This window comes from Pogona vitticeps, chromosome 3 (genome assembly GCF_051106095.1).
Source record: "Pogona vitticeps strain Pit_001003342236 chromosome 3, PviZW2.1, whole genome shotgun sequence".
In the NCBI taxonomy this organism is placed as follows: domain Eukaryota; kingdom Metazoa; phylum Chordata; class Lepidosauria; order Squamata; family Agamidae; genus Pogona; species Pogona vitticeps.
Window position 1 is genome coordinate 120,019,499 of NC_135785.1, and position 17,004 is coordinate 120,036,502.

Here is a 17,004-nt window from a genome sequence, read left to right on the forward strand (position 1 = left end):
TGAGCAATCTCCAACATGGCCTGGCCTCAACAGCCCTGCCCATCTGTTGCAAACTCAAGCTTGTGGTTTCCTTAGGGAGTAGGTCTATCTTGCATTTAGCCTTCCTCTTTTCCTGCTGCCTTCCACCTTTCCAAATATTATGGTCTTTTTCAATCTATGCCTGCCTTCTCATGATGTGCCCGAAGTAGGACAGCCTCAGGTTTGTTTGTTTGTTTGTGTGTTTTTTTCTTTTTGCCTCTGGAGATAATTTAGGCTTAATTGGATCGAGAACCCACTTACTCATCTTTTTTGGCAGTCCAGAGTATCTGCCATACGATCTGATCAGGCCAAGGGTGTCTGCAAAGATGATCATAATTTTGTTAATTGGGACAGTCCTCTTTGTGTCAGCAAGCTGTTTTAAGCTTCTGTTGTTGTTACATGCTATCAACATTGCCCCTTTGTGCTGTCCTCAACAGCCCTGCACAGCTGCTGCAAACTCAACCCTGTGGGTTCTCTGATGGTGTCAATCCATCTCACATTTGGTTTTCCTCTTTTCCTGTTGCCTCCAGCTTTTCTGCAGAACCTGGAATGGGGAGGGATTAAATGATTGTGACGTTGTTCAGAGACCAGTTCCAAATCCCAGGGTGGCAGCCCTCTCTTGCTTGTGCTACAGAAAAAGCTTTGTTACTGTTGCTTTGTGGTAAGAACTTTTTCTTCAGAAGGGGTCAGAGAATTTGAGAGTTATTCTCAAGTTCATCTTTGCTTTACATGTGTGTTATGTGCCATTCAAGATGACCCTAATGGGCCTTTCAAGGCAAGTGAGATATTTAAAGATATTTGAGATATCTAAGGAGTGGCTTTACGTTTTACCAGTTCCACGCCCTCAGTGAGTTTCCACGCCTGAATGGGAATTCGAATGCAGGACTCTGGAGTCCCAGTCTGTCCCTCTCTGAATTGCATTACTTAATGTTAAGGGTTGTTGTGAAAGGCAGGATGTTATTATTTGCAAGCATATAAGCATGTCCTATTTTGTCTCTGTGAAAAATTTGATTTCTCTTGAAAAATTTCTCTGGAGAGAATTCTACTTCACTGTCATCATTAATACTATCAGCCTACAATTTCGTTACAAATGTGGTAGCTTTGGGGCATGAAATAGGAGCAGTCTAGAGGTAGCTTCCAGTAAACATTTATGGAAACAAGTCATTGATAATGTTAAACTGCAGTTAAGAGAACAAAAGCCAGAGGAACTTCGACAACCACATTGTTGGTGAATTGGGGGGTGGGGGGCGGGGGGAGGAAGTGTCTGGCAGCCTACTGCTGAGTCAACATGCTTTTACATCCCTGTCTTGTTCCTTGTTCAATCTGTATATTTCCATAACTAGATAGTGCTGTAGTAGATAATAATGTACTGATGAAGGTATGTGAAATCATTCAGGGCCACCCAAAGACAATTCGTGAAGTAGTGTGAAGCAGAAAATCCTGCAAGCACCTCTCCCCAATTCTGTCAGTAAAAATACAACAAGTAACCCTAAGTTACTAATAATTTCCTGAGGTAGTTGTCACACTCTGCATAACTACAGGCTTGACCCTGAGGCAGTGGTTGCTGAGGTCTCCAGGCTTAAAAGGAAGGTCCCTTCAAATTCCAGATGCAGGGAAGGGGGATCAGGAGACAGGCGTCTAGTTGTCTCTTTGCTCCCAGAGGCATCTGATGGGGCCACTGAGAGATCCAGGATGCTGGACTGAGATGGGCCCTTGGCCTAATCCAGCAGGGCTCCTCTTAGGTTCTTATGCGGTTTTACTATTTTCCCATGTGTGCAGATATGGGGAGAAAAATGTGTCTAATTTTCTATATTTTAGACACAGACTGGGTTTTAGCAAATTAAAGTTTTGTGTAGCACAACAGCAGTTTAAGGAAACTTATGAGAAGCATAATTCTCTTGAATAATTTAAATATAATATCTATGTACAGCAGGGGTGAGCAACGTCTGTTGCCCCTGGTCTCAATTTTTGCCGCAAAGTCTGTAAGTTGCAAAGTCCACCTCCTTCTTCTTCCCAAAGCGGCTAGAATTCTAATTCTGGTTTTCAAAAAGAGTTATTTTGTGTGTGTGTGTGTGTGCGCGCGCATACTCAGTAATGCCAAAGGGCCCTGTAGATATTTTGTAAGGTAATGTTTGTAAGCCGCCCCGAGTAGACGTTGTCTAGAGGGGCGGGGTAGAAATTGAATAAATAAATAAATAAATAAATAAAATAAAAGTAAATCCCTACACCTGGAAGAGCAGTTGTTCACATTCTTTTCACCAGGAATCTTCTGAAGTTTTAAATTTCTGGTCAAATTCCTTTGTGTGTTGCAGTAGAAGTACAGAGATCCACAGAGCAGATGTGACAGGGTTCGTCACTACGGTATGACAGTTCCTTGATTTTTGATATGGGGAGAAATGGAGAGGTCAAGTTCTTTGGAATAGAAATTTGATTAACAGCTTTAATGGATTTGTCAGCAACAACTTCTGCAGGTGTGCAAAGCTGGCCTCCAGTTAACAACAAACTGAGCTATCAGTCATTTCAGGAGCAGGAAAGGGGAGGGAAGTAATTTTTACTGGTGAGCTATAGGGCGAAATTGGAGGTAAAGGAAAGATGTGTCAGTTCTCTGTCAAACTTGGTCATAAGCACTCACTGTGAGGTGTGTGTGTTTGTGTGTGCGTTTTTGGCACAAGCCCATGGTGAGGGTAACAGCAGTGGTATGCCCAAAGAGATACAGTACAGTTATCCAGATGTCTTAATCATGTGAGAGGTAGTTGTGATAATAGGCAGTAGGGAGACCACTATGGAAGAAACCCTCATCAGATCCCACTGTCCTGGGCATTTATTTATTTATTTATTTATTTATTTATTTATTTATTTATTTATTTATTTATTTACTTACTTACTTACTTACTTACTTACTTACTTACTTACTTACTTACTTACTTATTTATTTATTTATTTATTTATTTATTTATCGATCAATCATTAGGACATAGAACCGGTTGTTAATTTATTTGAATCCCACCACTGGATATAAACAATCAACACAATTTGAAAAGCTCACAGCAGGAAGTATAATCATAATGTAAAAGAAAGGGCCTTCTGCTTTGAGGATGGCAAGGCACATATTCCTTCTACTGGCACTCCTGGAATGACATTTTCAAGCAGATTTGCTGTTTTGGATTCAGACTGTCCAGGCATTTGAGCTAGATTACACGACAATTTGCTTCCTATTGTTTCCTATCTTTTCTCCCTCTTTTTGGTAGTTTAAAAAAAATTGAAAAAGTACACAATGTGAAGAGTAGCAACCTCTTTAATAAGCTCGGAGAGGTGAAGTAACAGGAAAGGGAAGAATAGAAGTGCTCATTTCAATGGACTTGGCGTAAGGATACAGAGTGCTTAGTAAAAAGAGGTACAAGCTAAGGAGAGCCCAGAAAGTCTGAGAGACAGAACAGGAGGAGGCAGGGCCAGAGAGGAAACATGGAAGAAACCAATGCAGAGAGAACCAGTGCAGGACTAGAAGTAAGAAATACAGAGAGCCACAGCACATGGGAGCCCATCTCCTGCCATTCTGTGTTCTCAGTACCTTTCAGCATCTTGACAGCTACAGTGACAGGCTTGTTTGGTTTCTCTTTATCAATTCCCATTGCTTCTGCCATCACTACTTGACCAAAACAGCCTTCACCCAATGGCTTGCCAAGGGTCAGGCTGAAATGAAGAAGACAAGCAAAGACAATCAGTGTGTGAGCTGCTATGATATGTAGGCAACTAACAGCCAACCACTTGAAAAGTGCACATGCAGCATATTTTACCCACCGAGATCTGGCCAATTCCCACTTGGGGTCAGATGGCAGTTCGAGCTCTGAGACATTTGCCAGCATTGGTCCATCGCTGGAGGACAGGCGGGTGATCCTGACCAGTGGAGTATTAGAATTCATGGAAGAATTGGACTCCAAAGACACCTGCTTAAATAGACGAAATGAGATGTTATTGCCAACAGCCTTGATAAGAAGCAGAAAAACAGACTGACAAAAAGGGAACAGCTGAATTTCTTGAATTAATCTTGTTCTTTTTAGTTATTGGGACTTAGAAAAGCAATTATTTTTCTTTTAAGATGCGTGTTTCTGACAGAACACAGCTCCCAATTTCAGCAGTACAATGTAGCCAACCAAAGGGGAAAGTTAAATTTACTTTTATCATGTTACCTGTTTTAACCTCCTAGAGATTCACATCCAAAAGCAGCCCGTCTGCCATTTCCTGAGAATTAGTAGACTATCAGAATTTGTCTGCTTCCTAGCCATTTATCTTTCATGAGGAACTTTTTACCACCAGGACCATGTCTCTTCCTCTAGATCAAGCAATTATATTGCATAGGAAGACCCCAGAGGGAGATTCCACTCCTCAAGACTTATGCTACTCAATACAACAAGGATTGAACCTAAACAGAGAAGCAACAAATATCTAGAAAAATATACATTACCCTTTTAAGATCTTAGAATTTTTTTAAAAAATATGTTATATCTTATGGTGTTTTAATTTTGAGCTACCTTGAGTCCCCTACTATGGGGAGAAAGGTGACATATAAAATACAATACAATGAGATCAGCCATTGGTTAGTTCCCAGTACCTCTCTTTCTGGAAATCTCAGCCAACAAAAGTCAGTCCAAGATACCATGGTATCAGCGTGACTGCCAATTACTTGTCCTGGAGATAGTAGTGGCAACAGGACCCTGCTTAGCTGTGTCTTCTCTTTATGCCTTGCTATGCCATTTTCTCAAAAGGATCATATGCTGCTTCTCATTTGGCAGGTCTGTTCAGCACATTCTTTCTTTCTTTCTTTCTTTCTTTCTTTCTTTCTTTCTTTCTTTGTTTTATTTATAGGCCACCTTTCCCCTGATAAGGGGATCCAAGGTGGCTCACAATATTTAAAGTTAAAGTTAAATTTAAAGGATTTAAAGTTAAACATTAAAAAAAAAAATTAAACTATATACTAATTAAAATAAATTGAATAATTAAAAGCAAGTAAATATTAAAAACTATCTTAACTCCAAGAAGGCATTCAGGAATTCAAACATGATTATTAAATGCCTGCCTGAAGAGATGGGTCTTCAGCTGTTGAAAGAAGGATAAAAGGGAGGGGGCGAACCTGATCTCCTGAGGGAAAGCATTCCATAACCTGGGAGCTGCCACAGAGAAGGCCCTCTCTCGTGTCCTCATCAACTCTGCCTGCAGCAGCAATGGAACTGAGAGGAAGGCATCTTCTCATGATCTTAAATGCTGAGAAGGCTCATAGGGGGAGATATGGTCTTTCTGGTAGCCTAGACCCAAGCTCTATAGGGTTTTATAAGTAATGACCAGCACTTTGACGATGCAGATGTCAGATCTGCAGAATAAGAAATGGAACTATATACAGTGGTGCCTCGCTTAACGAGTGCACCGTATAACGACGAAATCGCATAGCGATCCGTTTTTTGGGATCACTAATGCGATCGCTTACCGATGGCCCCAGTGGGCGAAAATCACATTGCAAAGACCGGTAAGCGTTTCGCCCGACAATCAGCTGTTCGGCGGTTCTAAAATGGCTGCCGCAACCATTTTCGCACCCTGCCCTCGCTTACCGAGGGCGCGAAAATGGTGTCGCAATGAGGAAACATCGTATAACGGTGAGTAAAGAAGCCATTGGAACGCATTAAACTAAGTTTAATGCGTTCCAATGGCTTTTTCCGTCCCGTTTAGTGATGTTTCGTCATAGTGAAGGTTAATCCGGAACGGATTAACCTCGCTATGCGGGGCACCACTGTATTTCAAGGCTATACATTATACAAAAGCAAAAGAACAAAGATAAAATTTAAATTCCTCTCCCATGAATGGCAACCACTTATCTTGCTTACAATATTTATTGTTATTGTTGTGTGCCATCAGGTTGTTTCTCACTTATGTTGACCCTGATAGGGTCTTCAAGGTAAGTGAGATATTTAAGGGGTCATTTTTGCACCACCACCCCAGGAGTTCCCATGGCTGAGAAGGGATTTGAACCCAGGTATCTTCAGTTCTAGTCTGTCACTCTTTTCTCTACTATGTTCATAGGCAGAAATACCCAGGAAATCATTCAAGATCTAGAAAGAAGGCAATGGGAACGGTAGGGATATAGGAGGGAATAGTAATCTTGTATCTACTTTCTGTTACCTGTCTCTTCAGTGGGAACTTGGAGACTTTCTGAACAGTGGTGGCATTTATTGGTTTTTTAACTGGTCTTTTAATTCTGTAAATCACCACCACCACAGCCACTAATATGAAAAGAACAAAGCCGGTCCCGTAGCTGAGGAGGCCTGCATAAAGAGAGCTGGAGTCCTCCACTGCAACTTGCTTTTCTGCTGGAGAGCAACAGACACATGTTAGGAGCCAGATTGGGTGAAAAACAGCATTGCACGACGTAGTCGTTGCAAAGAAATCTAGACAGTACTGACTAAAGTTGTATTACAGCCTGACACCCAGAGAAGTATTAAGTAAATGTTGTCCATGCACTACTTATACATTGCTACAAATATCCAGCACTGAGTCAGTGATGTGAGGGGCAATAGGCATTTCAGAGGCAAAGCATAAACTTCTGGTATTCAATAGAGTATCTGCGACTTCCAAAAAGCACGGTTACTTCGATCTGTTTCTTATACCAAGTGAAAAGCAACCCTGTGTTTAAAAAACATTCTGTATCAATTTGAGTTTTCTAAATCAATAAGAAGCAGTATGCTTTGCAATACCAGAAGAATATTAGCAATAAAATGCTACTGGCTTCAAGACAGCTGGTTGGCCACTGAAGGAATGGCGTCTTGGACTAGATAGGCCTTCAGGCTACTGAGCAGGAAACGTTTTCTTTTTGTTTTTAAGACTGTGCCCTGGTATTTCTTTCAATTTAAACTACAGAAAAAAATTCTTTTGCAATAAAATAATATTTAATATGTAATCACAGATAATACAGAGTGGTTCTTCAATTGCTTCTCTTTTTTTATGCCTGGAATTCCCACGTATTCTATAGAATACCAGTTTTAAACTTTACCAGTAACATCAGCAGCATATTTTGCTCTCACTGTGTTTCTCACACACACAAACACACAAATCCCTCTCTATTACTAATAAAATAACTATGATCTCTCAAATGCGTTGGAGCATAGGGATATTCAAGTTTTAAAAAACAAAAATGGAGGATTGTTCCTCTGGGACACTGAAAAACATCTCACTTCCCTTCCATACACAGTATTAGTATATAGAGACTGTTTCATTACTTCATCATTCTTGAATGAGCAGTACCCTGAAACAGATTCTTTGATATCATCATTACTTTCTACAGAACCTGATATGATTTTCTACGTTGCTGCCATAAATCATTTTCTTTGAGTTTAGCAGTCTTTCAGAAGGCTTCCACCATGTCAAACAATGAAATATTTAACTACTCAAATACTGAGTGAAAGGGCTCTGTGAGGAAGCATAGTGCAGAATCAATAAGTATGATTTGAAAGCATGAAGTGAAATGCAAAACTGAACTTTTCTGATTGAAAATGCTCAATGGGTGGTAGCTATGATTGAAAAATTGATTATTGTTGGTAGGATGAAGCAGCGCCCAACAAATTCTTCGGCGGAGCACTGATTATTAATAGATAATAATCCACACAGCATATGCTTCCCCCCTTTTTTTCCTTTTTTAAATATTTTCTCTTTTTCCCTTCTTTCATCTTGATTAATTTCTTTATTGATGTTTAACCTTTGATCTATTTTATATATGGTTATTTATGTTGGTAGCTGCCTAGAGTGGTCATTTGACAAGATAGGCGGGATATAAATAAATAAATAAATAAATAAATAAATAAATAAATAAATAAATAAATAAATAAATAAATAAATAAATGAATGAATGAATGAATGAATGAATGAATGAATGAATGAATAAATAAATAAATAAATAAATAATGCTTCTCATGGCTACCGTGATGGCACCTACTGTTCACCAACCAACAGCTCTTATGCAGTACATCTTGTGGGACACTGGCTAGCAACCACAGGTAAAAACCACACTCATACAACACTTCCAAGACTTCAAGCTATAAGGCTTTCATGTTTTCCAGAACTAAACATAGGTGTTACTGAAGACAAAGAAGCACTTTAAACTAAATTTCACTGATATTAAAGGCAATTCTGCTCATTATGTCAAAGTGTAGAAATGCCAAATATTCAAGCTGTAAATGGTACAAAATAAACACATCTAAACTGGAGAGAAGCATGTTTATAGGGGAGCATGTGCAAGCAAGTTTTTTTTTAAAAAACTGTGTTACATCTAAATAGCTAAATGGCTGCCATTTTGAAAGTGTTTAAAAATTGCCAATAGAATGTGGCCTGTCTTTTGAAGTGAGAAATAAATGATTAACTACCATTTGCATGGCCCAGAACCAACAGATTATGCTCTTGGTACATGATTATGCTTCCCTGAATGCATATTGTTTGAGGAGTGATACTCATCTACTGCTCAAGGACTTGGCATTTCAATAAATGGTGCAAAGGCACCTTTGAGAGGGAAAGGAAAAGTTGACAGACCAAAAGTACCTGGTAACACTGTAAGCCAAGCAGAATGATGTGAAAACCCAATAGAATTCCCAGCAAGACAAGTATATTCCCCAGCGTCCTCAAAAGTAACATTCTGCAAGTATAGAATTTCTAGCTCCTTATCGGTTTTGTTAACACCTGCTGTCTATTGGGGAAAGGGGTAGAGAAGGAAGGGAGAAAAAAACCACACAGGATAAGCCAAATTCCCAGAGAGGGTAACACACAAGCTCAGGCAAAATTCAAAAGCAGATTGCAGACTCTTAAGATGCCAGTAGATTGTTGTCATTCTTTACCACAACCAGCTGTATAAAAAGCAAAGAGCTCCCTTCACCAGGCTCTTACTCTGTCCCACTAATGATGCAGGCAGCAAAAGCATCAGAATGAAAAATGGTCTCCACAATATGACTGCCTCTTGGTTAGTATGGCAGGCGGGGGGGGTACGGGGGGGCATACTATTTATTTATTTAGGTAGAGGGAGGGGAGAGGAAAAGAATAAATCAAAAAGCAGCCATTAAAATGAAGCTGAAGTCAGCTGATGTGCAGAGTTAAACAGCAAAATGAAGATTTGCTTTTCACCACCACCACCATTTGGGTGAAATTAATCAGGACTTTTTCTCATAATGAAACACCATTTTGAAATAAGCATCTTATTATCTTTGCTACTTTTGGTGGTTCAGTGTATTTAATTGCCAATTACTGAAATAATAATTTTCTGATGGAAACATGGAAAGAGGTTTGCCAAGTATTCTGGAATCTTCTCTTTCCCAGTTGTAGAGAGTCTTTCTAAGACCTGATTTTTGATAAACAATGAAACAAGAAAACTGAAAAAAGAAGAAGTGATTTTGAGAGGGGTTAGGTAATTCACATGTAATTAAGCAAGAATTTAACTGGCAGTCATTCATGTGGGAATTTTTCATTGCAACTGATTTTAAAAGCGTTAAATAATTCTAAAAGTTAGGAGAGGAATACAATTGAGACATATAGTATCAGTAAATATTATGGAATACAAAATGAATATTAATGTAATAACTAGCATCTTAAAATATTAATGCTTATTCTGGCAGTTGCTAAACCTTTGGGACAGAGTCGAGGGTTTACCTGGTTCTGATTTGCCAATGTGGAGCCAAAAAGATTTTTCGGCTCTGCCTACGAAATTGCTGGCTCTACATAGATATTCGCCTTCATCCTGTTCTGTCACATTGAACAGGTTTAGTTTAGCATCAGCTTCAGCGTTTTTACTGATCCAAGACTGCAGAACAGACAGAAACCTGAACTTCAGTAAACCAAGCAGTATCTCTCCATTACATGTTACACACAGGGAACGGATTCAGCTGTTTAATATACCGTGCAGCATCTTTTTGCATTCAGAGATTCATTCACTAACTGATCTGTGGAAGCTAACAAACAGCTTACATGTAGAAGCAAAGGGATTCAAATTTTTCGGGAGAGCCTGCATCTAGTGTTTCTTTCCCCCATTTCTCTCTCTTTTTTAAAAAGCAGCTTCTATGGCTCCTGCTTATGTGAAAACTGCCCTTAGTGAACACAAAACCCCTCATGCTTTTAAAACTGTGATCCTGAGCTCCATACGAACTGTTGTGTTTCTCAGACTTCATTTGTCCTAACTAGTCAGTGTTACAACACACCAAAATTTTCTGTCACTTTTAATTCAGCCTTGAAGTTGGCTAACAGGTCTTCTTGGAAGAATCCGTTTCATATGCTAATTTGCCTCATCATCTAGGACCTCCTTGATTGCCAACCAATTCAATCAGGAGCTTGGTGGTGTTTAAAGGGAAGAAACAAAATGAAGGATGATCAGGAACTGTGCCCCTGATTCTTCTCTGGAGGTGGCTGAAGACCTGGGGTGCACTATGGCCTGTGAGCAGACCCTGGATCAACTTGTCCAGACCATCTACCCAGCTCTCACAGACTGGCAACATATCTGTTGCAGTGCTGTTGTTGTACTTATGTTAAGACCCAACACTAGTTGGTTGCTTAGTACTTTTTACATCAATGCAAGAGAAAACTTCATTTATACTGATATTCTGCTTTTCTTTCAGTGAACTCAAGATGGCATGCATGGTTCTTCCCTTCTCCATCTTTTCCTCAGAACAACCGTGAAGTAGGTCAGATTATGACAGAGTGGCAAGATGATCCAGTGTGTTTTACTGTTCATAGGGAACCAGAATTCGGCTCCTCAGAGGGCTCATAACTAAATACTTTAACTAAATATGCTACACTGGCTGTCCAGCGGGTGTCCAAAAGGACAAGTCAAAATTGTTGCTTCACGATATTTGGATAGAAAGTATTTGGGAAAACCAAAACCAAATTCACAAACATCCACAAAAGTTCAACCATTGTTTTTGGAAGAGGTAGTCCCAATCTGGTGCTAGAAGAAAGCTGGTCCAGCTAGCGATTGTGTTCCTAGGGAGAGTTGCAAAAACTCCCACAAGAACCTTGTGAGCTAAATCACTATTATTGGCTGTAGAAATGCGGTGGCTGGGGCCATGAGTGAGTGGCTCATGTAGGTCACCTTGTGAGTTCATGACAAAGTGAGACCTGAACTGGGGACTGCCAGATTTGTAGCTTTATCTCTCACCTATTACTAGACAGATAAGGTTACATATTACTGCAGCCAGTGATATTTAATGTAAAATTCAGGTTAACAGTTAAAAATCAAATGTAACTGCTAACCTGGTATGTCTAAGGTAACATAAGATACAGTGGTGCCTCGATTTACGAACATCCCTACTTACGACCATTTCGAGTTACGACCAGCTCCGGCCGCAAAATTTTATTCTACCTGCGACCAGAGCTTCCACTTATGAACAGAAAAAGGCAGGGAAAAAAGGTGGGAAATTTGAATTTCTAACTGTAGGTGGCGACGAGGCTGCTTCTTTGTAGCTCTTTTGCCCCAGCAGTTAGAGAATAGGTCGGGGAACAGAGATAAATTACCCCAAATTGGGTAAAAGTGAAAATTCTGGGGGTAATGAGCAGACTGCTACCCCTTCCCTCCCACCCCCACCCTCTGCAGCCAAAGTTCAAATTGTAAGCATACTTCCTTCGTTGCAGCAGGGCACTTCTAAATGCTCTGTTCTTTCAGTAGATTGGGAGATAAGCCTCCCTAACTGGTTACAGCTGGGGATTAGCCCCGGACAATCAATCAATCAAGGGCTTCTGAATGACTGCTTCCTCCGGAAATGACTACAAACAAGCAGGAGGATAGAGAGGATCAAGGAGCAAGCAAGGGAAAGGAGGGAAGAAAGGTGCGAGAGACCGAGGACTTCATCAAGCTTATTTAAATGTACAAAATGGAGGGAGAAAATGGAGAGAGGGTGGGTGGATGGATGTGTGTGTGTGTGAAAGAGAGAGAGAGAGAGACTGAGAGAGTGAGAGAGACTTGACTCAGAACTGTGAAATGAACAGGCAAGCAAAACTTTGAATTAAGGTGGAGGGGAAAGGGTGGCTTTTTAAGGTGCTGTCTAGGTTTATCATTGCTTTCCTTCCAAGAAGCAGGCTTTGAATCTCGTGGGTGCTGTCACCCTCTGCAGTGATCATGGAGCCCAAGAAAATAAAATCTGTCACTGCCTCCATATCTTCCCCTTCTATTTGCCAGGTGGTGATGGGACCAGTGGCCATGATTAGTTTTTTTGATGTTGAGCTTCAGACCATTTTTTGCACGCTAGCAAGGTTATGCTCAAAAGGTTATGGTCTTGCTAGCGTGTGAAATGAGTGTAATTGTATGGTAGTTGGAGCATTCTTTGGCACTTCCCTTCCTTGGGATTGGGATGTAGACTGATCTTTTCCAATCCTCTGGCCACTGCTGAGTTTTCCATTGATGATGATCAAAAAAAGCACACTGGTTCTTTGATATTGGGCTGTGGCACCAGGGTGGGTGACATGGCCTTTAGCCTGGTTTGTTCCTTTTTGCACACCACACATAGAATGATTAAAGTGGTAGGGAAAGCCCCCCCCCCCAATTCTGCGTTGGCTGTCTCTAGCAAGCACGTCATTGCTAGCATCACTCTGGTGATGATTAAATCCTCTGCGAGCTAGCAAAAATGTAATGCAACTTGCTAGGAACGTTGGACACCTTACTACTCCCTATACCACACCATGGCTGGAGTGCAATGTGTTCCAGCAAAAACAGTGCACATCTTTTTCAAATTTGGTGCATCCTGCTAGTTCGGTACACAGCCTGTGTAGATTCAATAATATTTTTAATTCAAATAATGTATTATTTCCTTTCTTTCGAATCAACGGGGTAATGTCGGCGTATATAAATTTTTTTGGGGGGTAAAAGGTAAAAAAGTTCCCTGACCCCTGAGTTAGAGAGTGTGCGTCGGAGGAGGTTCAGGACTGCCTGGCTTCTGCATCTGAGTGAGCGTTTGTGTGTGTTTGCAGGGAGGCTTTGGACTGCCTTGTAAGGTAAGGTGCCGTTTTCTGCTTTTTAAAAACTGTTATGGGTGTTTTTGCAATGTGGTTTTGAGCTGGGGGGGTTATGTTTCTGTGCTGTGATGGGTCTTGGGTTTTTTGTTTCCCCCCCCATTTCCGATGGGTCTTGGGGGGTTTGGTTGCTTTTTTGGGTTTTTTCCCCCATTTCCAATGGGTCTTGGGGGTTTGGTTGTTTTTTGGTTCCCCCCCATTTCTGATGGGTCTTGGGAGGGTTGGTTGCTTTTGAGGTTTTCCCCCATTTCCCATGGGTCCTGCATGCTTCACTTGCTTTTTCCGTTGTTTTCTTTACATTTCCAACCTGCCCCCTTTGTTCTCTGTGCACTTCCGATCTGCTCCGTTTGTTTTCTGTGCATTTCCAATGGGTCTTGCATGCTTGATTGCTTTTCTCCCCCCCCCCCTCGGCCGGAAGGGATTAATCGCGTTTCCAATGAGTCTTGCAGTGATTTTTTTTTTGGTGATTTTTTTCTTCGGCCGGAACGGATACATTATATTTCAATGCATTCCTATGGGAAATGGTGCTTTGACTTGCGACCATTTCGAGTTAAATCTACTGGAATGGATTATGGTCATAAATTGAGGCACCACTGTATGGCTTTCATGTTAATAATGAGGAAATCAAGAAGTTCCAGAAATAGCAATGCCTGCTGTGTACACCTGAAGTACAGAGCTCCCATCTCTAGAACGCAGTAAAGTTAAGAGTGAGACGCCAGCTGTTTACCAACCTTTAGGACAGTGACATAAGGAGTCCCATCTGGGCCATATTTGCTTCCATTGACTTCCACGTGCTTCAGCCACTGGATATGAGGCTGGGCATCACTGTACACTTTGCAGTGGAACTCCACATCATTCCCAACCACCACAGTCTGATTAGCAGGCAATCCTGCTTGGAGAATGGGACGATGGGGTGATCTTTCTGCACAAATAAGAAGGAAGGGTGTCATACACATAGCCTCTGGAATCCAAGAGGGGACTCTGCAGGGAGGGAGACTTGAGTTGCAGGACTCGCTGTCAAGTCAGATTTAAGCTGCACTGATGATTAAACTCAAATTCCCACCCCCCCAATAACCTGGACCCAACTCAGAAACCACTTGCCCCTCCCTTTTTGTGGAGAGAAAAAAGGCCAATTTTTAATAGGGATACAGAGGGCTTGGGACTTGAATCTTGGTACAACTTGACCCCAAAGACTTGCCAACATCCCTGGGACTTTGTCCATGTGATATGATGGTGGTGGTTTATTATTTTGCATCAAGTGTGGATAACACCGGGGGGGGGGGGGCTGGGGGCAATTTTTCCATTCACAGACCCAACCATGGGCTGCATCACCCCCACTCAGAGAAGTGGAAGTGACAGGTATTTCATTTTTAGTTTCAAAAAGACCTCACTCTCCAGCCTTTCTAACAGAGTGTATGGAAGTAGTGTGGCTTGGTAAAGAACTTACTTCCTGGAGTACAATTCTCTGATTTTAAGAAAAACTGCATCCACAGCCCATATACTACTCCTTACTGTTCTACACTGAACTCTTATCTTATGACATCAACTAAATGTTATCAGCTGCATTCACATGACAACATTCCAGCCTAGGTCCAATCCAAGAAGCATCAGTTACACTCAGTGGAAGGACACAATGCAGATAAATATTGGACAAGCAGTAGAAAGTTTCTCATAGCTTTCAAGGTAAACACAGATAGATTTCACATCCTGTAAAAAGAGACCGAAACCCAAAGGACACAGAATGCTAGTGAATATTATGGCTGGGCAGGGATTTAAACCCATGTCTCCCAAGTTCTGGTCCAACACTCTTACCGGCATGTTGTGGAAATATCGTATACAATTGAACTGGCTGAGAGTCATCCTGAGGTGGCCTGGACAAAAATGCTGTGGCTTTCCAAAAGGGATATCTATGATGTGCTGATTAGATTCAGATGCTTGCATGTAGATAAGACAATTAATTCCAGCTGAACCCTCTCTGTTGCCCTTACAGGAAGGGCACAAGTTGCATACGTCTGTTTTGGAAAATTCTTCAAGAATCCATTTATATTAATAAGGATCCAAAGGGAAGGATATGAATCCACAAGCCCTTTAGGAATATTGACTATCTGATGCCAGACGAATAAAATGCTTACCAAGAACATCAAGCTGATAAGTATGCCAAATGACACCATATTTGTTTCGCACCACACAAGTGTAGTTGCCTCGGTCAGAAGGAACCACACTCTCCATGACAAGGCTCCACTGCTGATGCCGTAGCTGTGGAAAGGGAAAAAAGAAAGGCCCATAGATTTCTCTTGTTTGTGATGTCCCTCCCTGAAAAAAACTGATATGAAATATGGGGAAAGGAAGAGGTTTCATGAAGTCCAGTATCGTCAAATTAGCAATGTTGTTGCTATGGAAAAACGTTGAGATAATAAGGAATTGACTCGATTTGTGTAATTCATTTCCATAATGAGCCAATGGAAAAAGATTATTTTAGAGTCTACTATCTCAATAAAATTATTTTCCTGTGTTGAGAAACCACCTATTTATCAGTCTAACATTAGGCAACATAGGATCTAAACTCAAACAGAATATCCATAAAAAATGTCATACATCAAAATGATCATGAATAATGCTTTACCATATACAGTACGGTATTTAAAAATTCCTGAAACTCCCTCTTAGACACACGGACACATGTGCACACATGCACACGTACACACAGTGTGAGATTTGGAACTTAAAAGAGAAAAAAAGTTAATTAGCAATTACAAATACTAGAAACTCTTCTGAAAGTTGTATTCTCAAAGGCTTCTGAAAGTTCTGAAAGTTATTCACTGCAAATGCAAAACACTAAATGAAACACAATGGTTGTGGTGGAGAATTGGGAAGTTGCACACCTAAGCAAACTCTGAACTCCAGAAACCTACTTTCTAGGTTTATATTGCAATCGTATTATGTCACATCAGTTTGTGAAAACAGCTCACTATGGGTAATCATTAATTAATGCAGGCTTGTCCTTTAAACTGTCATCTTCCTGAACAACCTTAGTTACACAAGTTGCTTCACTGATGCCATTCTCTCCACACCTCATGAAGAATGAGATTGCTTCTGTGAATTTAAGTCTTGTACAATTAGAACAGTTGTCTGCCAAAAAGGTTCTTTCCACTGCCCAATGTACTGTACTTTGCCAGCTCACTTTCAGTGACTTTTGGATGGTCCTATTAAGTTGGGTATTTTGCTATGTACTGCTGTTCCTCGGTGGGTGGCTGTGTATATATATTTTTTTATATAGAGAGATGAACCTGGATCAATACACCTGTCTATATTTTGGATCTCTCCTGGCAGTGCACCTATAAGAATTTTCACTATGATTAACCTGCTTCTTCAACTTATCACTACACTACCAAACATAATACAATTGAAGCACAGTTAGTCATTGATTCCACAAGAATACTAATCATAGTAAATCTGTTAAGGAAAAAGACAACAGCAGTCTCGACCTAGCCATGCTAGAGCCTTATGAAGTAGGTTGGCTGGAAGAAATTAAAGATATTAAAAATGTAACCTGTTTTAAAGTCTACTAAACTGGAAGGGAAAGTATCTGTTATGTGACGTTAGTGGATTGAGTCTGCTCAGTGAGCAGAAGCTCAGCCATGGAGACTGACAATTCTGGATAGTAAAGGCTAGACCCAAGATAGCCCATGGATGCCTTACTTTGATACCCCCAATACGATGCTCTCCTTTGAATTCTTTGCCATTTTTCAGCCAATATATGGAAGGAGGTGGATTGCCAGCAGCTGGGCAACGAAAGCGCACAGTGTTTGCAGCAGGCACAGCCAGGAGCTTCCTTTCCATTCTCTCACGACGGGTCCAATAAGGAGCAACTGTTGACACAAAACAGCAACTTCAGAAACATGCCACACCAGCTAGTAAACATGGGAGGTGATCCATTTTGTAGAATGGTAGCTGAACCCACCCCTATCC

At 40.8% G+C, this 17,004-nt stretch overlaps 1 protein-coding gene across 13 annotated transcripts in view; it reads right to left on the minus strand.

The window, feature by feature from the left end:
- FGFR3 (fibroblast growth factor receptor 3) overlaps positions 1–17,004 on the minus strand; it is a 76,760-nt gene that overhangs the window by 19,902 nt on the left and 39,854 nt on the right. For 5 of the 13 annotated variants that reach the window (XM_072994822.2, XM_078390656.1, XM_072994821.2 and 2 more), the window contains 7 exons: positions 16,735–16,904; positions 15,168–15,291; positions 13,767–13,957; positions 9,691–9,841; positions 6,187–6,374; positions 3,817–3,965; positions 3,587–3,708 (listed from right to left, as the gene is read on the minus strand). In XM_072994822.2, the coding sequence (XP_072850923.2) occupies positions 3,587–3,708; positions 3,817–3,965; positions 6,187–6,374; positions 9,691–9,841; positions 13,767–13,957; positions 15,168–15,291; positions 16,735–16,904 (1,095 nt within the window). Of the gene's footprint in view, positions 1–3,586; positions 3,709–3,816; positions 3,966–6,186; positions 6,375–8,592; positions 8,738–9,690; positions 9,842–13,766; positions 13,958–15,167; positions 15,292–16,734; positions 16,905–17,004 lie in introns of all 13 variants that reach the window. The other 8 variants (XM_072994828.2, XM_078390659.1, XM_072994829.2 and 5 more) reach the window with 7 other exon arrangements.